The sequence below is a fragment of the Aulonocara stuartgranti genome, assembly GCF_965226115.1.
Source record: "Aulonocara stuartgranti genome assembly, chromosome: 14".
NCBI lineage: Eukaryota > Metazoa > Chordata > Actinopteri > Cichliformes > Cichlidae > Aulonocara > Aulonocara stuartgranti.
Window position 1 is genome coordinate 33,789,184 of NC_138950.1, and position 27,072 is coordinate 33,816,255.

A 27,072-nucleotide genomic window follows, 5' to 3' on the forward strand; every position below is an offset into this window, starting at 1 on the left:
ACTAAGTGAAAAAGGTGATATTGGCTCATTTCAGTCACTTACCTGTCACGAAACCCTGAGATTAATAAATATGAGCCTTCAAAGGCACTTACAGATGCAAACATCATTACTATTCTTCACACCTGAGTCAAAATATCACCAGGTTTGTGGTTGTTGTATGACCACAGCACTACCCTGAAAGAGTCTTTACTGCCAAGCGATAAACATCTCGCTTCATGCTTTCAAATGTGAACCATCCGCCGTCCTCTCTTGGCTCAGTAGGCAGGTTTGCTCATGTATTCTTCCATCGTCTGTGGTGACATAAGAGTCACAAGAATGAATTTTCAAAGAGTCAGGGCAAAGCTTGCACTAGCTAAATGTTTGACAAAAGCTTAATATACCTCTTGGAGTGTGTCGGCCTCCTCCATAGACACACCCACGGCCAGTTTGGAGGTTTCTAAGATCTCTCCTCCCATGAGGAATTCATCCAGGATGAAGTAAGCCTTCTCGAAGTTGAAAATAATGTCCAGCTCACACACCTGAAAAAGAACGACACAGCATGCATCAGATCAGAGAAATGAATACATCTCGTAACACTTCACTGAATAGTTGTTTTACCATAAACAATCAAACGATAATAATGTTAATGAATCATTTGCAATCAGCTTAAATCATTAGGGTGTGTACAAAAAATAACTCTGTGAATTACATACTGTTGTACACAATAACTATTATGGAATATGGAATGTACATTTTAAATATTACAAAAACAATTTGATAAAAACGTAAAATTTCATAGGTGGGTGATCATTTTTCTCTCATCTGTATGCACTCCTGAAAAAATGTGTTATGAACATCAGCTGTGACTGTAACCATTTAGATAATGTTGATACATGTTTTACAAATCAACTCTTTACCGATCAATAAACATCTATGTCTCTCAAACTACAAACTCAAGTTTAATTAACTATCAGTTTATTTTTTAAATGATACTTATTTAGTTATTTAAGTGTTATTAAGTGGATGAAACCACCAATTAAATTTCATTAAATTTTAGAAAGAAATTGCAAATATATGAAAGAAAGAAAGAATTACAAGGAAAAATAAATACATATATGCAGACTTTTATATATTGTTGTCAAGCCAGTTTGTTTCCCAAACAAATTAACCTCCCAGTGTTTTGCATTGAGAACGCAAACCACTCGTTCTCATTGGCTGGTTTTTGTAAATAAGAAGGTTCAGCTGATTTCTAAGTCTAGTCAAATCAGGAGTGCTTCAAAGTGTTTTGAAGCAGCGACAGATTACAGACACTAGAGGGAGTCTGACAAGCTTGAGCAAGGGAGTTTTTACTGTCCTCACCATGAAAAAAACCCCCACATTGCACTGTTTCACCTAAAAAGGCACCCACAGTTACTCTGTGTACTTGATTTTTAGACTAAGCTCCTTTAACCTAATCAAGGGGTCTGAACTGAAGTTGATAGAGCTACATAAAGTGCACTCAACTTCCATTCAACATATCTGTATCTATGTGCAGAAGTTGAACACAGGCTGTGAGCCAGGGCCTGCCACCTGACATCACCCAATGTATAAAAAAGCTGAACCAATTTAGCCTGAGTGAGAAAAAATGCCAGTAGTCAGGGTGTCCAACAATCACATACTTGAGTCCATACACGGTGGCTGTATCTTTTCAATATTTGAGAAGAATTTTGAGAGGCTTGCATAACTCCCAGTATAACACTGGTGACTTAGGTCAACCTGTGCAGAGCTGTTATTAGCCAAAATAATTGAGAACATCTTAGCAGAGGTGCAGGGACAACTGAGAAAGATGGATGATGTTTAAAAAGAGCCCCTTAACAACCTCTGGATTGTTGTAGGCCATGGCATCCAACTCTACTTACGTTTCCAAAGTATTTATCCAGCAACTCAACATATCTGTGCAGCACCTCGAGGGCAAGCAGCTCATTATCCTTGTCCTCCAGACCAGCACAGAAGTACAGGCTGGCATACCTGCAGTGGAGGAAGAGAAAAGCTTATTGTGATCATTTTTACAATGTTGTCATAAAACAAGAATGCAATACAATATGGTGAAATATAAAAATACATATATATATGTTAAGTCTAATTGTTGAATGTGTCATTGTGTTTCTTAAATTTGTAAGGTCTTAGTTCGGGGGTGTAGCTGGGCTTGTGGAAACACAGACCCAACAATATATATATGTATATGTATCTAATAGATCTCCAATTTGTACATGTAAATGGAGAGTCCTCTTCACACACTGAGGTTAATTATGGAGTTCCACAGGGTTCAGTGCTAGGACCAATTCTGTTTACATTATACATGCTTCCCTTAGGCAGCGTCATTAGAAGACATAGCATAAATTTTCACTGCTATGCAGATGACACCCAGCTCTATCTGTCCATGATGCCAGATAACACACACCAATTAGTTAAACTGCAGGAATGTCTTAAAGACATAAAGACCTGGAAGGCCGCTAACTTTCTGCTTCTTAATTCAGAAAAAACTGAGGTTATTGTACTCGGCCCTGAAAAGCTTAGAAATATGGTATCTAACCAGATTCTTACTCTGGATGGCATTACCTTGGCCTCCAGTAACGCTGTGAGGAACCTTGGAGTCATTTTTGACCAGGATATGTCCTTCAACACACATATTAAACAAATATGTAAGACTGCGTTCTTCCATTTGCGCAACATCTCTAAAATTAGAAATATCCTGTCTCAGAGTGACGCTGAAAAACTAGTTCATGCTTTTATTACTTCCAGGCTGGACGACTGTAATTCATTATTATCAGGATGTCCAAAAAACTCACTGAAAAGCCTTCAACTGATCCAAAATGCTGCAGCAAGAGTCCTGACAGGGACTAGAAAGAGAGAGCATATTTCTCCTGTTTTCACTTCCGTTCATTGGCTTCCTGTTAAATCCAGAATTGAATTGAAAATCCTGCTCCTCACATACAAGGTCTTAAATAATCAGGCCCCATCTTATCTTAATGACCTTGTAGTACCATATCACCCTATTAGAGCACTTCGCTCTCGCTGTGCAGGCCTACTTGTTGTTCCTAGAGTATTTAAAAGTAGAATGGGAGGGAGGGCCTTCAGTTTTCAGGCCCCTCTTCTGTGGAACCAGCTTCCAGTTTGGATTCGGGAGACAGACACTATCTCTACTTTTAAGATTAGGCTTCAAACTTTCCTTTTTGCTAAAGCATATAGTTAGGGCTGGACCAGGTGACCCTGAATCCTCCCTTAGTTATGCTGCAATAGACGTAGGCTGCCGGGGGATTCCCATGATGCATTGAGTTTTTCCTTTCCAGTCACCTTTCTCACTCACTATGTGTTAATAGACCTCTCTGCATTGAATCATATCTGTTATTAACCTCTGTCTCTCTTCCACAGCATGTCTTTTATCCTGTCTTCCTTCTCTCACCCCAACCGGTCGCAGCAGATGGCCCCGCCCCTCCCTGAGCCTGGTTCTGCCGGAGGTTTCTTCCTGTTAAAAGGGAGTTTTTCCTTCCCACTGTCGCCAAAGTGCTTGCTCATAGGGGGTCATATGATTGTTGGGTTTTTCTCTGTATCTATGAGGCGACTTTTGTTGTGATTTGGCGCTATATGAATAAAATTGAATTGAATTGAATTGAATATGTATATATGTATTTAAGCTTGGTTCCTCTACCAGAGGCCTGGGAGTTTGTGGGTCCTGTGCAGTGTATGAAGCAACTTCTTTTCTAACTAAAGTTAACTAGACAGCTGACCAGTAAGGTGCTTCATGGACACGTGTTAGTTTATTTCCTTGTTGTTTCTTCACCAGTGAATAAGGTAAAAGAGTTGGTTCCAAGGTAAATTTGCATTTGGGAACTTTGGCTGCGAAGCCATGACATGCAATCAAATAATCTCTCAAGATGCAAGTGAAACATGTCATCATTGGACAGCAAAAACAAACAAGTCCATCAGAGAGACAGCAGAAGCACTTTAAGTGTTGAAATGAGCAACCTGGCACACTCAAGAAGAAAAAAGTGCATAGGTAAGCATAGCAACAGAATGGCCTTGAGCCACGATCGCCCCAGAACTGCAGCCGATGATCACAGCATTCTTTCTAAGTAAAGAAAGCATACTCTCCATAAGGAATAAATTATCAAAGTGTGACACAAAGACCACAAAAGTTGCAACCATTCATCAGTCTTGATAGGCCAGAAACTGCAAAAAAAAACCCAAGCGCTACATCTCAGACTCTACAGGCATTTAACTTTAAATATCAAAGTTCAGGTCAATGCAATTAGAAAGATACTAGAAAGAACAAGTATGTTTTATTTGGAAGGTTTTTTAGGAGAAAGCCTCTTCTCTCTAAAAAGAACATGGCAGCACAACTTAGGTTTGCAAAGTTCTGCCTGGACAAACCACAATACTTGCCAAACAATGTCCTTTTGACAGACAAGACTGGAGTGGCGATATATGGCTGTAATGCACAGGGGTGGGGTTTGGGGGTGGTGCACACTAGAGACCTGTTCAAGGCGTATCCTGCCTCTTACCCTATGGTAGTTTAGATGAGCTTATATGATTCAGATAAGCAGTGGGTGGTTGTAGCTCAGGGGTTGAGCAGGTTATTGGGCCAAAATCCTCCTCAACAATGTGTGACACTAATAAAGCCACACAGAAAGCCATTATTTCAAATTATTGCTGCTACAGGCGACAGAGAGAGAGAGAATCTGCATAGTGTTTGTTAAGTAAATAATGACGTGTAATGTGCCTTGATATGTAAAATCTTAGAAGTGAAAGAGGGTGTGCTTTCAACATCAGTGTGATTGGTTGCATCTTTCCAGGACAGAAATCATATCAAACAAAAGAAAGGTGAAGAACCTCCAAATAAATACAGCATGTGTAGATGTTTTAACAGCTCTTGTCCGTTCTTTTCCATAACTACTGGATCTATTGTGAATTTCTCAACATTTACCATAAAGCCCAGTCTCAATACAAATGTGGCATTAAAGGCATCATATAGAAAAAATCTTTCCTTATTGGACTGTGTTCCCCACCTGTAATCTAGGTCATCTGTGATCTGTGTGTTTATCTAGATCTTGACGTTATCTGCTGATAACAAGTGTGTTCGCTCTGTGTGCAATTTTGAAGTATGAGCAAAGGCAACATGCACGTTAACCATTAAGCAATAAAGAGCTGTGTGTTGTGCCGCCACCTCTTGTAAACTATCTTGAGGTCCCTCCATTGGAGAAAGTTGCAGGAACGTGGTGGACGAGCCAACACTAGCATCATCATGTCCCGGATCACCTTCTTTTTCTCCCGGTCTGTTAATGGCGTGAACCATTTCTGCAGTCGCAGCTTCCCCTGTCGACTGAACAGCAACAGAAAGCGCATCTGAAGGTAAAGCGGATGGAAGAGCAGAAAACAGTGACTTTGGTTTAGTCATTTTTAGCCCTGCAAACACATTGCTTGTAGCTAAAAAGTGGTTAATGTGTAGCTTTTCAGAGAAACACAAACATAGAGCGAAGCAGTGAACGGTAATACCTGCCTTTGCATGTGGCTGTGCCAAACCGCAATTACATTTGCCAACTAGACATGTGTAAAGATCACTAGGGAGACATAACACCTCTAAATCACCTTTGAGTGCAATAACACAGTAAATATAGTGGTTGTGTTGTGCAACAGCAATTAATGAAAGCTCTTTGCCCTGGGGTGTAGCTGCACAAAGGACTGCTTCTACCTGCAACAAGGTGACTATGAGAACGTGTGGAGTAAAAATAGCCATGTGTGGAACAATACTTGCTGAATCAGACACTTTTTAACCCTGATGCAATTGTTTTCTATGCTGTGTAAATACCAAAGAAACTCAAGCACCACAGATTTGCATTCATTTACTTGTCTGACTGGATCTGGGCTTTACCCAAAGTCTAGTTATCCTAACATGAGGAGGAGAGGGCTCACACTATTTTTTCTCCTCTAATTTCCACTTCTTAAAAACGTTTGGGCCATGCCTACCGATTTCATGACCTCTGAACAAGGAAGTTCTTGCTATTAACTGATTATACAGCTATAATATACAAATCCAAATAACCTACAATCTGCTGATCTCAGGTTAAAAAAGAAACGAAGCAAACAACACACACAAACAATAATTTGGATACACTGAGCCAATAATTTGATGCATTTCATTGCCTATAAGCGGATAGAGCCACCTCAGTACATCCAGTTATGGGCACAGGTTACTTACCATTTTGTAAGCCGCCCAAATGAAACCCTGTAGCCCTGTAATTAAGCCCTGTAATCGCAGAATCCCAGTACTCTCACTTACTGCAGGATCGTGTGCACTCTCAAGTGTAGCGACATTGTTCATCTACCCAGAAATCCTTGCCGCTCCCACCTTCTTCCAGCCAAGAGCCGCGCCCTGCTACTCTGCAGCTGCTGATTGGCGCACTCAGACAGGTGAGCAGGCAGAGGGCTGCAGGTGGGGTATACAGTACACTTCAGCCTGGTGGGAAATGTAAGCTGCAGCCTCTGTTACATACTGCAACAGTGTCAAGCAAAGTTTGGGGTCACTCAATCACAAATATAAGAGAAAAGCTAAAACTATGGCTTCTGTTTCCGTTTCAGTTTATTTTCCTTTTAAATCAGCATTTTAACTTATAGCTAAATGTCATAGTTCTTTGTTTCTGCAGCAGGCTGTCAGTTGGGGGTTTTTTTGTCAGACTTTTGTCTCATAATTGTTGTGTATTTTTTTTCTCCTTAGTATCAACTAATGTAACTCCTCAGTATTATTAACTTATCAGACATTTTTCCCCTTTAAACACGGCTACCTTAAACCTAACTGTAAATTGAAAGAACTAGCTTTTTTTTGGCTAGCTATCAGTTAGCGGAATTCATGATGACTGCTTGGTAACCTATGTCTTTGTGGGGGGGGGGGGGGTTATTGTATATTTCTATTTTATATTTTCGTGTATATTTACAATTTCTTTAAGCATCACCGTCTTGTATTACCCCAATAGATCACTTCACTCTGGAAGTGATCTATTAAGCTTTTAAATGCTTCCTATTTAAAAGCAAAATGGGAAACAGAGCCTTCAGCTTTCAGAGCTCTCTGTTGTGGTACCAGCTCCCAATTTGGATTTGTGACACAGACATCCTCTCTACTTTTAAGATTAGGCTTAAAACTGTCATTTTTGATAAATCTTTTTTTTTTCTTTTAATTTGTCGTTTTTCTTACCACTGTTGCCAAGTGCTTGCGCACAGGGGTCCTCCGACTGTTAGAGGGTTCACTAAGACCTACAATATAAAGTGCCTTGAAATAATTATTATTGGGGTTTTGTGTAAATAACATTGAATTGAAATTTGAATATTTTATGTTGAGTATTTCACTCGAGGCCTCTTACTGTCTTCCGGTTGGGGGGATGAGGTTTTTAGGGTTAGGGTAAAGCGTTACTGTCCGCTGGTGTAATGTCTTAGTGCTGCCGCTGGGCGGCCGCTAATGTTTATTCACGAGCTACACGTGGTTTTGGTCCACGGTAAAAGCTGGAGAAGTGAGCGGCGCACAGCGAGAGGCTTCCAGAGCAGCAACATGTCTCTGTACCGCAACTCCGCCTGGTTCCTGAAGGGAGTGACTGAGTTCACCAGGTAAGACATTTGTCCTGTTGTGTGTGCGCTGTGGGAGCCGGAGAGAGTCTGTGACTGTCCTGCTGTGCATCCTCAGTAGTGTGTGTGTTTGTGTGGAGGATCAGCACTCAGACTTTTCTTATAACTGAATGACTGAAAGTTGATGGTAAACTATTTATAGCCAGCTTATTATAATCAACTTAAATGTGAATAAAACCTTTTTCGTTAACTAAAATAAAAATGATAACCAGACCTTTGAAAGCATTCAAACTAATTAAAGTTTAATATAGTAAACTTTGGTATCACAAACTGCCTGATGAGGGTTTGATGGACGTTTTTATTGAGGCTTCGGGTGTGTGCAAGAGCTTTTGTGTCGACTGTTTTCAAAAAGTTCTGTTTATATTGTAATATCTAAATTGATTTGAATAACCCTTACCTCTGACATTTGGTGTAAATAAAATAAATTCATAAAGACTAAAACTAACACTGAAACTAATAAAAAAATAATCAAAACCAAGCATTTTTTAACAATACAAAGTAAACTGAAACAAAAAAACACTCTGGAAGCTAACTGAAATTAAACTGAATTTAAAAAGAAATAAAAATAAAAACTAATAAGAAAATACAAAACTATAATTACTCAAAACCATAGTGACAGTAAGAAACGCCCACTGAAAGCAGTGTAAAGTATGAATAGATTAGGGGGTGGCTGCTGCTAAATGCTTCCTAATGTTAAAGTGAATGTACATTCCTGTGAATTAACTGTAAGTGTTACAGCACACTATGTATTACTATGTTACAGTATTATCTTAATGATCAATTTTGATGTTTGACATTTGAAAGTGTGAAAATGAGGCTGCAGACTTAAGTCGCGGTTTATGATCACAGATGGAAGGTTTTAGCAACAGACCCCTGAACATCACAGATTTGTGAATCAGTGTACACTTTATAGTGACTAAGCAAGAGGTTTGTAGGACCATAACTCAGTTTTTGAACAATAACAGGGCTCTAAGAGCTTTATCAGTCTTATGTGATCTATTGCAGCCCCGAGATGCCTTTCCTCATCAGTACACAGCAAGCCAAGTGTTTTGCAGAGGTGCTTTCGTGATTGTTTCCCTTCTCTCCTTTGTTCTGTGTTATCTTATTCTCCCAGAGAGCTGCCCGACAACCCGCTCTGACCCTGCACTAATAGCTCTCTGCATGACACCATCGAACAGAGCAGGCATTTAACCTCAGTAATTCTCTCTCTGCCTGTCCCCTTTATGCCCCACTTTGACCGCCCTTAACAATGGGGGGAATTGAGGTCCTTGGTGGCACACACGCTTAGACACACGCATACTCATAAATGACTGCTGTTGTCACCGCCATCACTCTCATCCCAAACCTCTCCTTGACAGAGACGATGCCAGGCACACACTTTCCTTCATTGTATCTGTACAGTAAAGCTGTGAGGACATTTACAGTCAGCAGGATGATCTCAAACACTCACCCCTCAAACACAGAGGCAGAGCTAAATCTGATGGCAGCAGCAAATAAGCAGGCAGCTGGTATATATATGAAATGCTGTAGGTGTTGATGTTTTACAGGAATGCCTTCTTATCAGCGTCTAAGCGGTTTGTGGAGAAGGACCTGGAGGTGTCTGTGGCTGGACGTTCCTTTATGATAACAGGAGCCAACAGTGGCATCGGAAAAGCCACTGCCATGGCCATCGCCAAGAGAGGTACCACACCTATGACCCTGTTTGTCTACAAATCAGCCCAAACATGGCAGACAGGAAAGCAACACATAGTAAAATCGCTGAGAGAAAGAAGCAACATGCATATCCATATGGATCTGTGAATTCATAAAAGGCCCAACTCCACATTTTTTAAAAATTCCAATTCCAACACTAAAAAACACTCAAGTATTTTTTTTTTTGTAGTTTTACAACACACAAACGTTGGGGTAAAATGTAAATAAAAATAAAATGTAATGGTTTGCAAATCTCATAAATACAGATGTTAAATATTTAAACATCAATTGTTTAAACTGATGCATAATTTTAAGATAAATAAGATTTTGAATTTGATGGCAGCCACACGCCACATAAAAGTTGATTGTCACAGTGTAGTGATTGTGTTTTCTTTTCATGATGCGCCAAATGTTTCAGCTGGGAAAAGGTCTGAAAGCTCACAACCCTCACTCTACTACTATAAAGCCATGCTGTTGTAACAGTATGCAGTTTAACATTGTCAAGCTGAAATATGCAAGGCCTTCACTGAAAAAGACATTGTCTGGATAAGAACTTTAACCTCCAGTGAGCTGTGATCATAGACAGTGATTTCTCGAAGTGTTCCTGATCCACTGATATCCACAAAAGAATGAAGTCGGTTTTTAATGCAGTCCTTGGGGGGCCTGAGGATTAACATCCAATAATAATTTTATGTCTTGTCTTTTGTGCAGAGAATCCGATTACTTTTTTCAAGTAACAAGTAAAGTAAGGGATTACTGTTCCAAAAAAGTAATTAGATTACTGTTACTTTCCCGTAAGCACGCTGCGTTACTAAACCGTGATATTGTTTGGGAGAGTGTCTCGTGACAATGACGTGCAAGCACGCAAGTCCATGGCAGCAACAGACGTGTGTAGACCAACAATGGATAATATGGAGTGCGGGAGAGAGTACAACCATGCAGTGTTTAAAGCTTGAAAGTACTGACATTACTTTGAATTTGATTCTGTAAAAAGTGACAAAAACATTAGCGTCTGATGTAAACTCTGCGTGGGAAGAAAACTTCTTTCTACAGCGAAAAATTAAACTTCTAATCTGAGAAAGCACCTAGCACAGTGTCAAGGGAATGTGAAATTCACAAAGAAACCCCCGGATCCCCCCACTGACATGACCGCTGCAGCACCGGGCAAACCTCCACCCACCCCACTCCTCCTAAACAGGTGAAAGAAGACTTAAGGGTGACAGGAGTTGGTGCTGCTGAATCTTTGATTTATTTATTTTTTGCTGTTTTAGTTGCATCTATTTGAAAGAGTGAGTGTAAACACACAAAAAAAATATTTTATATGCTGGAATATGTAGAAAATAGGTTTAAAGGTTAAAGAATTTCTCCAAGTCAAAGACAGTTGCATATAATTTAATTTTTGCTTGATGCAATGTGCATAAAGTTTAAAACTAATAAAACAAGTTTTAAAAAGAGACTTTTTCATTTGATTTGATTTTATATGATGGATTCTGCAGATTCTGCAGAAAAAACAGAATTAGGCTGAAAGGTCTATTGCTTTATTACGTATTCAGGTTGTGTATCATGTTTTTAAAATGTAACTAAGTAATAAAGTAACTAATTACTTTTGAAAATAAGTAATTAGTAAAGCAATGGGATTACTTTCTTGGAGAAGTAATCATAGGGTGACCATATTTTGATTTCCAAAAAAGAGGACACTTTAAACAATGCCTTCTCTGTGCGGTTAATTAATTGTGAAATAAAATATGTCATATAGGCTTTTACAAGTCAACAAGTGCAAAAAAATAACTTAAAAACCTCTGGAATTAAATAATGGTACGGAAATAATGCCTCATCTGCATTAAAAATTACCAGTACTGGGTTGGTATGAGGGCTGGACTGGGACAAAAAATTGACCAGGGCATTTTGACTAGAGAACGGCCCACCAGGTATTATAGGAGCCATAAGCCATAAAGCCTTTGAATGAAAACAAACGCTGTTGTGACAGTGATGTACACAGTCTTGTTGGTATATGTATGAATTCTATACATTTCAGATAATTATTTTTTAAAAGCAAGACATTTTAAATGAGAATAAGAAAGAAAAGTATTTCTTTGAGCCCCCCTTTCCCTACCTGGCCCCCTGGCAAAACTTTGCTAGACCCACCCCTGCACAGTTACCAGCTGTCAGCTACATAGAAAAGGATCCTGGTGTTATTTGTCTCTCAGAAACAGATCATAACTTCCCTTCAACTCATTCATGTCACCTAAAAGGCAAACCTGTTTCTCCATCACCTGTTCAGCTCTGATGATCCAGTAAGGACATCTCCTGGTTTCATCTTCATGTTTCCCTCTCACCACATATCCAAACCGATATCATATCACTATCAGTAACATTATAGCACCTGCCCAGCTGTATAGAAATGCCGTCATGCTAGCTAGTACGCAGTACGAGTTATTGTAACTGACTGTAAAATGTCAGCACAACAAAAATAAACTACACCTGAACTTGGTTTATATCTGACCCAGATAGACTGCAGGTCGTAACTTCTTACCCGAAGTTCAGTTCACCTGACACTCATCCACCTGCTGGCCCCTGTGGAAGCTCCGCCATAGACACCACCAAATAACTGAGTTATTTTTACACACCGGTCAGCATCTGGCCAATCCACCACCTTTCATTGTTTATACCGTTACAAAACAACAACAACAACAAAACCATCGGCTGTAAAAACAAAAAATCACCATCGACCCACTGCGCAAATGCCCGATGGCCAGTTCAGCTATGGCCGGTACGAGAGAAATTTCTTTTGCAGTTCATCTGAAAAGATGCACTTGCGCTTTGGGATCTTTTAAACATCATTAGGCGTGTTGGTGCGCGCTGTCTGTCCCGTCTATGAGTGCAGAACAAGCGCTCACAAAGCAGCAGTTTCGGGGATGGCGTCACACACATGGGTCCTCTGAATACAGGAAAACCCGGACATTTTTATGAATCTCAAAAATCCCCCCGGAAGCCCCGGACAGAACATGAAAAGTGGACATGTCCGGGGAAAAGGGGACAGTTGGTCACCCTAAGTAATCAGTAATTAGTAGCAAATTACTATATTCAAGTAACTTGACCAGCACTGCTTTTGTTGACAGAGATCTCGCTCTCCAGTTCATTGAATCTTTTTATGATATCATGTACTGGAGATGAATAGATAGTTAACTTTAGAATTTTATGTTGAGGAAAATAATTCTCAAATTTTTCCTCAATTTTCAGACAGTTTTTTCCAGATTGGTGAACTCTACTTCAGAGTAATTGCGTCTCTAAGATGCTCTTTTTTTTTATACCTAATCATGTAACAACCTGTTGCCAAGTAACCTAGTTAGTTGCAAACTGTTCCTCCAGCTGTTTTTAGTACCACTTACTGTTCCAGCCGTTTGCCGCGCTCTCCTAACCTTTTTAGGGGACTGTTGCTGTCATTAATTCAAAATGAGGAAAGTCTTAAATTTCTGGAAGTGGGGTTGTATGTGAGTAATAATAAAACAAAGTACATTCACAATCGAGTAAAACTCTCAAGTGCAGGTTTTAAGGAAGCAAACAGTTCCAAAATAGTGGCCACAAAGCACATTGATGCTCCTTAAAAGACTTTTATAATAATAATAATAATAATAATAATGGATTGCATTTATATAGCGCTTTTCTAGACACTCAAAGTGCTTTACAATTCCACTATTCATTCACTCTCACATTTTCACACTTTATATTTAAAGATTGTAGTATTCATTCAATTTTTCAGGAAAAGGTTGATTTTAAGGTCCTTCTTTATCTTGTCATTGTATTCAACTGCTTATTTCCATTGCTAGTACCATGATTTATGTTATGATCTTTGCCACAGGTGGAACGATCCACATGGTGTGCAGGAATAAGGACAAAGCTGAGGAGGCAAGGGCTGATATTGTCAAGGAGACTGGAAATAAAGTACAGTGTGACTCTCTTTTCATCAACAAGATAGACTTGCACAAACAACCTTTAGTTTTACACCAGAGTTGACATTGATATTCATTCTGCTAAATGTCTGGCGTCATTACAGGAGGTCTATGTTCATATCCTCGACCTGTCTGAGACCAAGAAGGTCTGGGAGTTTGCTGAGGGCTTTAAGAGGAAGTACAAGTCTCTTAATGTACTGGTGAGCAACATATTAGTCTTTTGGGGGGGTCCTGGCAACTGCGACCACTGAATGATCATATATTGATATGTTTTAGATCAATAATGCGGGTGCCATCATGAGCCAGAGGGATCTGAATGCAGAGGGGCTTGAGAAAAGCTTTGCTACTAATGTCCTGGGTGAGTCAAAGATCAGACAAGAGGTATGAAGACCAGTCTGATGAAAGGGAAAAATGGAAGATAGTTAATTTGTACTTCAATGTTTGGTCTTCTTCAGGGGTTTACATTCTCACCAAGAGTCTCATTCCACTGCTGGAGAAGAGTGTGGACCCCAGAGTGGTGAGTCTGATCATTCAACCCATGTTCACTGTCGGTCCACATAAAGTATTCACTCCTACAATACTGTGCAAAAGTCTTGAGTCACCACCCCTTTCTTTATATTTTGCTTGGAAAATGGGACATAGGTAGGTGATTTATTGAACCTTGTGCCAGAATACATCCAAATAAAGTATATAAGGCCTCAGTTGTGCAAAATTCTAACAAGCTGGAAAGTTAGTATTTGATATGACTGCCTTTGTTCTCGGACTCAGCCTGAATGCTCTTTGGCAAGCTCTCTTTTAATTTCTTTAAGTAGTTTTAAGCAATAGTTCTCCAGGTTTCTTAAAGGACATTCAAAGCTCTTCTTTGTTTTACTGTCTGTCAATATGATCCCACCATGAAACATCAGCCTTTTCCCTCAGTTTCCCTTCTTTAAGAATGGCTTTTTGACAGTCTGTGATACCACCTCTGATGAGGCTTCAGTGAACTGAAGCCCCAGATGCATTCCTCAGGTCCTGTATCAGACCTTTGCTAGATTATTTTCTCCTGTTTCCTAAAGACATGACTTAATATACTGCTTTACATCTTTTAGGCCTGTCGCTTCTTTTGTCCTCTACTTGTCTAGCTTCCTCAGTTCTTTAAGGACACGCTGGACACTTGTACTTTTTTGTAGATTCGATTAAAAAATGCAAACATTATTTTTTTTAATTGACAAGCTGCTAGTAAGAAAATGTCAAAAGATGCAATTTAAAATCATTCTGTTCAACTACATTGGTTCATCCCTTGTGTTATTAGCATTTTTTTCTTGAAAGATTCATATTTCACTGTTTAGTGGCTTAACAAACAACAACAAAAACACTCCTCTAAAAATGCTCATCTACAAAGCCTAGAGTGAAAATGTGTGGAAAAGTAGCCAATGTCCAAAGAAAAAGTTCAGAATGCTGAAGAACTTGTGCTCAAGACCACTTTTCAAAATGACAGGAAATGTCTCGGTCCCTGTAAGCAAAACAAAAAGAAATGAGGAGTGTTTCAAGAGTTTTGCACAGTATTGTATATTGTTTTCAGAAACAGTCAGTAAAATATGAGGCTCTGGCCAACATAACTGGACAGTGTAATAATCAGGTAATGAGTCCGAGCTGTTGCATGAGGGCTATTTAATAGGTGAACAAGGATTCGCACAAGTAAACATTGCAGTAACACAATGACAAATAAAATACTAGATCGGCAACACTTAATGCAGGATTAAATGCAGTTGTAGTGATAATAGAGGATTTGGGATAAGTGTGGTTTATTTCGGTTTCTGTATTTGTGATCTGGTTTCAGTACATTTTTGCTCACTAAACAAAGCATTTAGAGCTGTAACATTGGGTTTTAGGAAACTTGTGAATATTTGGGGTGGGGGGGGTGTCTACAGATTAATTCTCATTCCCCTGTGTTCAGATCACAGTGTCATCAGGTGGAATGCTGGTGCAGAAGCTCAGGACAGGAAACCTGCAGTCTGAGAGAGGCCGCTACGACGGCACCATGGTCTACGCCCAGCACAAAGTAAGATCTGAACTGGAAGCATCTACTCGTCACAATTGACAAGACTGGTCAGGTTTAACGTCCTTCAGCTGTCTGAGTTCTCCAGGAACCGAGCAAGTTTGAAAAGTTTGAAAATGAGTGAAAACAAGAAGAGTATAATTAGTCTTCTGGTCATTGTATCTATGTATCAGAATATGACAATTTTAAGCACAGTCTTTAATCAGATATTGAAAGAACATATTTATCTTTGGTATAGCTGACAGATGATTAAGTGATGATTTATGAATAGATTTAGGATCCACATTATATCAGTGGTTTAAAAATTTAAACTTGCATTGCAGAATTCAAAACTGAAAACTTACCCAGTGAGCAAACGTCTGGGTTCAGCCCTGATTGGCAGTTGGATATTTGACTTAAAAGTATCACCTGCAGTGTTAAAGGTGTGGTTCATCACATGACAAAGACGGGCGTTCACAGTCGATCATTGAAGTACACGGATGTTAGATGCACTCAGACGTGCTTGATGATGTGTGTTCCAGAGGCAGCAGGTGGTGATGACAGAGCAGCTGGCAAAAACTCACACTAACATCCACTTCTCCGTCATGCATCCTGGCTGGGTGGATACTCCAGGTACACTCACATAAAGTAACATCCGAATGCTTACACAATTTACAAAAGCATTAGATGTATTCCATCTGTGTGCGTATTTAAATTGATTTGCTCTCTGTTACCTGTGTGTGTGTGTGTGTGTGTGTGTGTGTGTGTGTGTGTGTGTGTGTGTGTGTGTGTGTGTGTGTGTGTGTGTGTGTGTGTGTGTGTGTGTTTCCCAGCAGTGGCCAATGCTATGCCAGACTTTCATCAATCCATGAAGGACAGCCTGCGGACCCCAGAGCAGGGCGCCGACACAGTGGTGTGGCTGTCTGTCTCTGAGGCTGCTGTCAAAAACCCCAGTGGACGTTTCTATCAGGGTATGTTTTACAGTGCAAAATTCTTTTTTCCCCTTAATATGAACACAAAAATCCAAAATAAATGATCAAGATTTCCATTTAGGAATGTAAACTGGTAAGACAGAGAGAATAGCACAGCTGAATTGTGTATTGAACAGTAGTGAGATGAATGTGCTGCATGGGGTGTGCGTATGTGTGGATTTGGCCTGTGTCCATTGCAGCTGGAGGGGACTGCTTTGGTGCCAGATACCACCAAGGAGCACTCACACACAGATGCACTTTTTCATACACACACTCACAAAATGTCCCTAGCGGCCTTGAAGAGAAAGGTTGTTGTCTGACAGCACTCTTCAAACTAGACATACATACTGCACTTATAATAATATTTTCATAATAATAAAACCAAAAGTGACAGCAACTTGCTGTAACAACTGGAAGAAAGCCATAGATGGCTCTAATTTTTAAAATTGTAATTAATTTAATTGGATTACTGCAACTCCCTTTTAATAGGGCATGGCCAAGACACTTTGCCATGCCTGCAACTGGTGCAAAATGCTGCAGCACGGTTTTTAAATGGTAAAAGAAAATTTGAGCATATTACTCCAGTTCTGGCCTCCTTAAACTGGCTTCCAATTGAATTTAGGATCTATTTTAAAATTATTTTACAGCTTTTTTTAAAAATACTGGTCTCGCACCTGTATATTTGTCCAATCTGCTGAAGCCCTATGTCCCTCCTTATTAACTCCGGTCAGCTGAGTAGATGTTGCTCTCAGTCCCTAAATCACGGCTAAAACTTAGAGGAGCATTCTCTACTGTGGCCCTGAAGCTTTGAAATGCTCGTCCTCTTCACATTAGGCAATCTACTTCAGTGCTGGTCTTTAAATCCAGGTTAAAAACTAATTTTTATTTGCTGACTATGGCCTCAGTGGGTAACTGACACTGTGTTGTTTTTAAAGTGCTGTATAAATAAGTTATGGTATGGTAACAACTGCCTGCTTGAGCTTTTGCCACCTCATATACTTTGAAATTCAGACATATCTGAGGTGTTGGTGTACGTGTTGGCGCTGCTTTTGTGGTGGCCTACGGCAGGCGTTTATTGAGTTTTCTAACTTTGTGGGGGGAGTTTTGTTGTTTTTTAACCCTCTGATGCATGAATTATGAAAGCCTTGGTCAAGATTTTTTTCTTAAGTGCTTTTATTCTTCTCAGGACATGAAAAAAAATGTTCAACTCTTTTTTCCCCAAAAATATGTTTTTTTATAAAGTTATAAACTTGTCCACTCCAGTGGACTACATGCGCCTGAGCACTTAGCATGAAATACTGTGAATTTACTATAAAAATTAATTACCTTGTGTTCTATTGTAAATATACAAACACTTGTTTGCTTGTATCCTTTGAAAAACATCTCAGCAATTTTTTTGGAACTTTCAACTCATAAGGCCCCAATGTTTAGACGTAAATAACAAAACCAATCAACAGTCCTAGCTGTGAATCCTACACCTGAATATGGCAAACTATCTCCAACAAGAGAAACATTTTTGAGTCTACACAGTTCTATAACGATGCAGGACAGTATTACCAAGCCCTTAGTAGCATGCTGGAAGAAAACACAAACTGACATCTTAGTCTCTGCATCTCCAAACACTTCTGTGTTCATCACACCTAGGCTGTCCGTAGTTCCTATGTCTCTGTTCTGCTCTGGCAGCCACTCTCATCATCACTGGACTTATCACTGAACTCATCATCACTGGACTTATCACTGAACTCATCATCACTGGACTTATCACTGAACTCATCATCACTGCACTCATCAATGAAATCATCATCACTGGAGCTGGATGGAATTTCCTGGACTATTCTGTACGCTGCCTTATTCTTTGCTGCATTTGAAGTCTACAAAATATGATAAAATAATTATTATAGTAACTCAAACTACAGCTGATCTGCACAGAAATATACATTTTAAATGAGCAGCTTATAAATGTAACAATTATATGCTTACTTATAACCAAAACAGTCCCAAAAAACAGTGAGACAATTTATGACTTATGTTAAAAAAATATAGTGGGTAATGCATGATGTCCACTACAGTGGACACATGGTTAATCGTAGTTTTCTACATATTAGACATAACAATTTCTTATTCCAAACAGATAATATCCTTCCCTAGATGTTACTGCATATCATCATATTTTTTTTACCTGTTGGGCTCTTTTAGCATAGAAGGATTGACAGGATATGCCAGCAGTGGTCGGCAGGGGTGACAGTTTGTCTGCCATCTTTGATTCAGAGGAAATTTACTTGCAGTTGCACTAACTGAACACTGAATTGACCTCAATGGAGCATGGCAGCAGAGAGCACTCTAGAGGCTAATATGCAGTTCCACCATAGAAACCAATGCATTAAAGAGATATGTACGTTTTAGTAGCTGTCCACTCCAGTGACCACTATGCATCAGAGGGTTAAATTCACCTTTTTTTTTTTAAACTTTGTTTTTAACCTTGTTTTTAACTTGTGAGTGAACAGATTGTTTCCCTGATGTTACGGCGGGGTGCGCTGAGGTGTGTGGAAACAGGACCCAAGAGCAGATGATAACGAGTAGTTGAAAGTTTGAGCAGAAAAGTGATCCTTTATTTGATGACGGCAAGTGTAAACCAGGAAACCAAAATAAACTGACAAAACACTAAGAAACAAAAACACTAAACGGTACTGAGACCAAAACCTAAACTATAACTGTGATGGAAAATAACCAGCAATTACTATGACTAAGACTAATGATGAATAACAGGCGAAAACCATAACTAAGACTGAGGTCAAAATAAACAGAACCAGGCTAGAACTAGGGTAGAATAAACAGACGACCCGACAATGGCATGAAGAAAACAAAAGGCTTAAATACAGACATGAGGTGAATCAGGGGAAGTGGAAACATATGGGGAAACAGCTGACAGCCATAAACCTAATGACAGGACCAGGAGAGAAAAGCTAAATACAATTAACAGAGAACACATGACATTGTCAGAATAAAACAGGAAATACTAAAACTAAACATGACAACACAACTTAACAGACCTAATACGTGATGAATAAATACCAAACCCCAAAACATAGAAAACCCAGGAACAATAACCAATAACTGCCTAAACTAAAGGCAAAATAGGAAATAACACAAAAACTAATAACATATCAAAAAATACAAAGAAAACTCAGAGTGCTGGGTCGGAGACCCAGCCTGTGACACCTGATTTGTTTCTCATGTGTTTTTTTCCAAGATGGGGATTTTCTACCCTTTGTTCAGTCTCACAAACACTCTGGATCCTCCTAACTTAATTTTTTTTATGTGATTCTAACTATTGTAATCTTAAGAAATCACTGAAAAAATTATTTCAATATGTCACCTGTCCTACAAGGCATAATAAAACGCTGGATTTGTGTTACGGACCAATTAAGGGGATATATAAGTCTGTGGCTGGACCGACAGTAGGTTCTTCAGATCACAACATTGTTCAACTCCTCCCTGCTTATAGACCTGTGATTAAGAGGGAGATGGTCTGTGTGAAGCGGTCAAAAGTCTGGACAAAAGACAGTTCTCTTGCCCTTTGCTGGTGTTTTGATTGCACTGACTGGTCCTTGTTTCAATAGAGCTCTTGTGACTTGGATGAACTTACTGATGTGGTTTGTAGCTACATTCCTTTTTGTAAAGACTCTGTGATTCCATCTAGAGAATTTAAGAGAGAGACTTTCCCCAATAACAAACCGTGGCTCTCCAAAGACATCAAGGATCTGATTCTTAAAAGGAAAATTGCTTTTAATGAGGTTGACGTTTCCCCTGTGAGGATATTGAGGAAGATAAGATAAGATAAGATAACCTTTATTAGTCCCACACGTGGGAAATTTGTTTTGTCACAGCAGGAAGTGGACAGTGCAAAAGTTATGACGCAAAAATTAGAATACAATAAGAATAAATACAGTACACAGCTGTACAGAATAGAATAAAATAATATACTATATACAGTAGAATAAAATAGAATAAAAATATACAATAAGATAAAAATAGAATACGAATGCTATATACAACTGAGTAAAAATACAACGATGCCAGAAAAGATTATTGCACTTAGTGTTATTGCACATGTGTGGATGTGTGTGTTTGTTCAGTTAAAGTCTTTGTTGTGGAGTCTGACAGCAGTGGGGAGGAAAGACCTGCGAAATCTCTCCGTCCCACACCGTGGGTGCCGCAGTCTCCCACTGAAGGAGCTGCTCAGTGCTGTCACAGTCTGCTGCATGGGGTGGGAGACGTTGTCCAACAGGGATGACAGCTTAGCCGCCATTCTCCTGTCACTCACCACCTCCACTGGGTCCAGAGGGCATCCTAGAACAGAGCTGGCGGTGAAGGTTGTAATAAAGGAGGAAGGAGGTGAAGGTTGTAATAAAGAAGCCTAAGATGAGGTACAAAAATAAGATTGAGGCAGAACTCAGTAGTAATAACCTTAAGAGAGCTTGGCAGGGCTACAAACGAAGGGTAGCTGTAACATTTGCTTAGATGGGTTTACCTCCAACAAACATTTGGCAGATAGTTAGTATTTAATCTTCGTTTTGAGAATCTTGATCGTTCTATGCAAACGAGTACACTAAGAGAAAGGACTGCCATTCTCACATCATTTTGTATTGATGAGAGGGGTGTAGCTAATCTCTTTAGACACACTAAGAGTAAGAGTCATGGACCTGACAACATCTGTGGACAGGTACTGAAAACTTGTGCTGATCAGTTGAGTGTGATTTTTTTTTTTTTAATCACATTTTTTCTCTTTCTTTAGAGTTACAGACAGTATCTAAGATTTGGAAACATGCTGTCATTGTTCCAGCTGCTAAGGGCAGTTCCCCTAAGGTACTGAATAATTTTAGACCTGTGACTCTGACTTCTTTAGTGATGAAGACCTTTGAGAAGATACTTAAGAAAGAGATTTCAATGTCAGCTGAACATCACCTTGACCCCTTCCAGTTCGCCTATAATGCAGGAAGAGGCATGGAGGATGCTGTTGTCACACTCCTGCATTTCTTGTATAAGCATCTTGAGGACCCTAACACTCATGCAAGATTATTATTTGTTGACTTCTCATTTGCATTCAACACGATTCAGCCCTCCTAACTTGCCGATAGGCTTTATAATCATTTTAAGCTTGACCATAGTCTGATCAGTTGGATCCTAGACTTTTTGACTAATAGGTCATGGATTGTGACCTATTTGACTAATAGAGATAAGGCGCAGTTGGTGGAAGCTAGATCTTACTACAGCAGACACTTGCTTATCGAGTTTGAGCGAGCTATCCAGCAGTACACTCAAGTTACTTACATAGTCACAGGAAGAGCTAGCAAAAGGACCCAGGGCAGCACAAAGTTGGACACGAGGGATTTTACTGTTGAACACCACAATCAGTCTTCTTATCGTTTAAAACGAGGGAATTACTCAGGAACCATTCTTTGACCTCCTGCACGCATTCTTGAAAGTAGTGCAGGGACACAGCAAGGTCGTCAGTAAGTTCAAAATAGATCTGTATGTCATCGGCGTAACAGTGGAAGGCGATATTGTATTTTTGAAAGATTGCGCCTAGAGGGAGCAAATACAATGAGAAAAGAATAGGGCCTAAAACTGATCCTTGAGGTACACCGCAACAGACCGGTGCAGAGGAAGAGGAGAAGGTGCCCAAGTTAACCGAAAAGGACCTGTCAGCGAGGTATGATTTAAACCAGTCAAGGGCAGTGCCTCTAATACCTAACACAGTGTGCTCAAGTCTTAATAATAGGATGTTATGGTCCACCATATCAAAAGCCGAAGAGAGGTCCAATAAAACTAGGACCATAGGGCGTCCAGTATCAGTAATTACAAGAATATCATTAAGAACTCTAACCAACGCCGTTTCAGTACTATGCAATGGCTTAAAAGCAGATTGAAATTTCTCAGCAATATTGTTCGTGTCCAAGTACGCCTGGAGCTGGGAGAGAACTAGTCTCTTCAGGATCTTGGACAAGAACGAAAATCAAAAGTTTGGGACTGTAGTGGCATGGGGCAGCCTGAAGGATCTGCTCTTTACTGTTGACTGTAGAATATCAATGATAGCAGAACAATTAAGATTGTGATATATGTACAGTAAAATATATTTTTGCTGACATGGCTCTATTCTGGGAGCTCTCCACTCATGCATGCATGGAGAGACTAAGGTGGGAGGAGCAGCACATAAACCACAGCACAGAACATATGACCAGGAAATTATGCTTAATTTCCTGCTGTGGCTGACAGGGTGAAGGTGGGTTACAAAGTGGCTTGCAGGATTGCTGCACCTGTGGGCTGGCTAAATCGGTTTTAACACCTTTCCCAATGTAATAGTTGCCATTTGGATGTTTAGAAGAGTATCAACTGGCACAGGCAATGAGGTTAGCTCACTGTCAATGATTGTGGCTGAGCCTGCCTGAACCAATGTTATGACTGATGGTCAGTAAAAGCTTCTTTTTAGTAGAGCAGATTTCTTTGCAGGAATGTCCAAACTATTGAACAGTACAAAATAATCAGTTTTCCCACAATTTTTTTGATTGACATGTTTTAATGTCAAGTTTCGAGCACACGCATTCTGTAGACATAGATATATACATGAAAACTTGATGATTTTTAAGTTTTGTTTTTTGTTTTTTTCTGTTGTTATTTCAATTATATTTGCATGTTTGAAATAAAATTCTATCTATCTATCTATCTATCTATCTATCTATCTATCTATCTATCTATCTATCTATCTATCTATCTATCTATCTATCTATCTATCTATCTATCTATCTATCTTAATCTTTTTTCCCCCCTCTGTGCACACAAACACATGCACTGCTACTACCATACCTATTCCCTCTGCTCTCTGGTCATTAAAATTCATTTGACTCACAGCTGTCATAAAAGCATGTTGTCACTCTATGGCTATGTAGCTGGTCATATAAAAATGACTTAACTCCTTCATTCTCTTCATTGACACCATAGTGGACCACGAAAATTTTATATAGTATGTAGTATATACCTTATTTATTTTAATTATTAATATCTGGGTTTGTTCGATTTTGTTTTTTTGCACTACATTAGATAACCTCAAAATAGCATTGTGAAAAATAACAATGTTGCCATTTTTGTTATTTGTGTGTTGTAATCTTTATGAAAAAACTAAAAAACACCTCTTAATCTTTTGAGTTTGGTGTATGGCGGGGTGCTGTGGACACCCAAGTTTGTGATTGCGTAGAATTTTTAAATCAATACCATGGTTCGTCTACTGAAAATCTCAGTGAACTTGACTTGAGGTCACATTTTCTGAAAATCAGAGGAGTTCCACATTTATAACACAGGTATGTCTACTAGGAGGCTAAACAGTAGCAATGTATTTATAAAGAATTACAAACAACAATTATTATCCAATTTATTTATTGATTGATTTCCTAATTGAAAATTGAAAAACAAAAGCCAAAGTGATCATTATTGGAGCAGCTTAATTAATTTTTGCAGTGTAATTTGCTGTTAATATCCTTTTCTAACCTCAGTTTGTGTTTTTGTCACGTTTGCCCAGGGTCAAAGAAGCAATGCTGGAGATTGCTTCTGTGTTCTCTTATAGTGTCAATACATGGGAACCTCTTAGAGAGGCCAGGGTTGAAAAAGGGATACTGGAGAAGCTCCAAGGTTGTTATCCGCTGGTTTGCATCCAAGGCCAACATCTGTTTAATAAGGGTGACAAATAAATGTTGGCCATTTTCAGGTTCTCTTCCAACCTTCATTATCAAGACATTTACGTTTTAAATATCCAGTCTCCATCAGTGTAGATGCCAGAGTCAAGAATATGATCTTTCGGCCTCATGTATCCATGAGGGCATCATTTGATGGATTGACTGCAATGGCATTCATCTATTCTATGGGACACATTTCCATGCCATTCCAATGATTTATCCCAATGTCACATCTCACATTCAGCTTGTCAGCCTCTAATTGAGTCTCTGTGACAAGAAGCGCAGAGTGCAGACAGAGGAGGAGCAATCGATCTCTCCTTTGTGGTCACAAGTGTAAATGTTTAGATGTATAGCCATGTTACTTCCCATGTTAACTTGCACATCCATTAGAAGGAGCCAGCAGGTCTATAGACTCCCTCTGACCTGTTGGGCTTTTATCAGTGGGAGACTCTGCACCTGGACTCACATGTTTGTGTGCGTAGGTGTGATGAGTATTGATCAGTTCACAGGTGAGGTGAAAATTGTGCATTTTCTCTATTACAGAGTGAAAACTTTGATTTGTTTTACAGAATTATGCGTGTATATCCAAGTGTGACTTCCTTTGTGATTGTTTTTATGTCACAGGTCAGAACTGGGAGACACTAGAAGGTCGATGGGATCGTGACATAACCACCACAACCGTCTCCCAACACACACATGCGTACACACACACACTCCTCTCTCCCATAAGGAATGCCATTTTTCAGTCTGATGCTGACTTTCCTGTTTGAATTAGAGGTGCAAACATCAGTCTACTGTGATAAATTGTGTTTATCCAGGGCCAAAGGATCAAGGCGACTGTAATATAGTGTAAATTGATGAAGAAACAAAGAGAGGCACAACAAATGAGAGTGGAAAAAAATCCCAATGAAGTCAACATTGTATTTTGGCTGCTACAGAGAAAGGACAAAGAAGCTGAATGTGAAGCAGAAACAAAGGGATGGATGGGTTTTAGCTTGAGTCAAAGAAGAGCAAGGCATGGGGGCATTAAGAGTGTCTGGAGGCCACACTTATCTCTTTCAGTGAGAGGAATGTGTACACTCACAGAGAGAAAATTAAGGTGTGCATTTAAGGAGAAGCATGAACAAATCAATGAACAGTTTAGCACCACTAGTCAAAGGGGTGCAGGATACTTTTAGGGTAAGACCAGGCTGGCGTTTGGATATGTGCTGACTTTCCACGACAGGTTATATGAAGGCTGATTTAATTTCATATTCCCCCTGATAAACAATTGAAATCAGTTTTATTTGACATGAAAATCAAACCATTGGTTAGACAACACAACAGTTTTTGTAAGTGCAACCCATCATGTTAACATTAGTGTTTGTTTGTGTGTGTGTGTGTGTGTGTGTGTGTGTGTGTGTGTGTGTGTGTGTGTTTGTTTGCAACAGACCGGAAGATGGTGTCCACCCACCTGCCTTTGGCCTGGACCCACAGCTCCCCTCTGGAGGAACAAAAGTTAATGTCTGTACTGGAGGACTTAGCCAAGACGTTTCAGTCACACTAAGTAGGCAGGAGACCAGTACAACACTAACGCAACAAGTTTACACCGACTGAGGCTGGGCTCAGATTTTTCTTTTTTTTTTTTAAACAGAACAGATAAAGTTCCCCAGGTGATGGAGTAAGAATGAATCTTCAGTGCCCATTTAAAGTGGCAGTGCTATCTGTAGCCGCTAGTTTTAAGTAGGAGTGTGAGTGCTAAGATGTGTTTGGGAATCCCAGCCTCATAATGCCAAACTAAAGTCACAGATGATGAAGGGATTAGCGAGATTTGTAATGCTTTATTACTACTTGAATAAAGAAGCTTTTTTATGTCTTTTGGACTTCATAAGAACTAAACACTTTATTGTAGAAGTGTTTGATAGTGATGCCTTTATAAGTGAGTTATTGTGTCGATTTGGAGATCCCTCATAAAGCACAGACAGCACAACCTGTCACTGAGACTTTATTAAAGTTGTCGATCAGATGGGAATCTGATGGGACCAAAGTCACACACGACCAGCCACGGGTTCAGTGTCCTGCTTGTGTTCTGATGACTTACAACGTAAGCATGTGTGTTTGAAAGCTCTGTAAGTAACCTGTGTATTTGCTTTACTGTAGTGTAGTTTTTGTAATGTTCAGGCTGAACCCAGACTGGTATTGTGCTGTACTCTTTATGAGCTTAGACACAGTGCAGCAGCATCACTTGACACATGCAATAAAATCTGTAGATTTATATTTGGTGATATCTGCTGAGCACCTTAAAAAAAAAAAAAAAAAAAACCCAAAAAAACCCCAAAAACAAACAAACTGTTTTACTTACTGTGACTGCACTTGACTTTCTTGTAAATGCTTGCTTGAATAAAGAACAGCAGTGCTCGTTTTCTGTGAGTTTGTTCAACAGTTCTTACAAGTGGAAAGAAAAAAACCCAACAACCCACAGTCAAAGAAAGATATCAAATATTTTATTGGGCATCATATTTTTCTCTCTGTGCTCTGGCCAGAGGGGACAGAGAGACCAAAGTCAGCTCCGTATTGTCAACAGTATTTCAAAATACAGTTATCTGGAGATATTAACATCTTATTTGGAACAGCAAGTGTCTTTTACAAGCAGTTGAAAGAGGAAAAAGTCAAGACAGAAATCAGCTTACAGAGTTTGATATTATGGGTGGTGGTGTTGTGGAATATGAGTCACGTTTTACATGTTAAAGTGGCCTCTCATCCATTTTAGTGTTTGCTGAACTAAAAACAACAAAAATGACTCCTGTTCAAGACTGTGAAAGAAAAGGAACTAAGACATTAACCACAGGATGAAAAAAAAAAAAACAGCTTGCTTCTGGCACTGTTGAAGATCTACTTTGTTCGCCATTTCTGCAAACAAAGAATCCAGGAGTTTCTCATACTATTAACACCCATCTGCCGTGCCTCTGACAGACAGAAGACATGATAAGAATTAATGACTGGAGGAGACTTTAATGAAAGGAGAGCACTGATTCCTAATTGTACAGCAGCAGGACCATCAACCCTGTTGATCCCTAATGAATCATGGTGGTGTTTTTTTTTTCCCC

General features: G+C 39.5%; 2 protein-coding genes across 6 annotated transcripts; one reads left to right on the forward strand and one right to left on the reverse strand.

Annotated features, from left to right (window-relative positions):
- Positions 1-179: 179 nt before the first annotated feature.
- ap1s3a (adaptor related protein complex 1 subunit sigma 3a) lies at positions 180-6,386 on the reverse strand (the record flags this gene model as incomplete). 3 transcript variants are annotated; one of them, XM_082502280.1, is made up of 5 exons in its annotated part: positions 180-290; positions 381-518; positions 1,878-1,986; positions 5,183-5,361; positions 6,296-6,386. In XM_082502280.1, 5 exons carry the CDS (start codon positions 6,335-6,337, stop codon positions 255-257), a joined length of 504 nt encoding a protein of 167 aa, XP_082358406.1. In that variant the 3' UTR covers positions 180-254. The 3 variants fall into 3 exon arrangements, with proteins under 3 accessions (XP_082358406.1, XP_082358407.1, XP_082358405.1); XM_082502281.1 differs by having other exon boundaries at positions 5,183-5,338; positions 6,296-6,371; XM_082502279.1 differs by having other exon boundaries at positions 6,215-6,337.
- dhrs12la (dehydrogenase/reductase 12-like a) lies at positions 6,343-26,383 on the forward strand. 3 transcript variants are annotated; one of them, XM_082502277.1, is made up of 11 exons: positions 6,343-6,426; positions 7,510-7,611; positions 9,177-9,310; positions 13,181-13,263; positions 13,376-13,471; positions 13,548-13,629; positions 13,727-13,788; positions 15,208-15,312; positions 15,831-15,921; positions 16,122-16,259; positions 25,417-26,383. In XM_082502277.1, exons 2-11 carry the CDS (start codon positions 7,556-7,558, stop codon positions 25,530-25,532), a joined length of 963 nt encoding a protein of 320 aa, XP_082358403.1. In that variant the 5' UTR covers positions 6,343-6,426; positions 7,510-7,555; the 3' UTR covers positions 25,533-26,383. The 3 variants fall into 3 exon arrangements, with proteins under 3 accessions (XP_082358403.1, XP_082358401.1, XP_082358402.1); XM_082502275.1 differs by lacking the exon at positions 6,343-6,426 and having other exon boundaries at positions 7,054-7,611; XM_082502276.1 differs by lacking the exon at positions 6,343-6,426 and having other exon boundaries at positions 7,054-7,611; positions 16,125-16,259.
- The last annotated feature ends 689 nt before the right edge of the window (positions 26,384-27,072 follow it).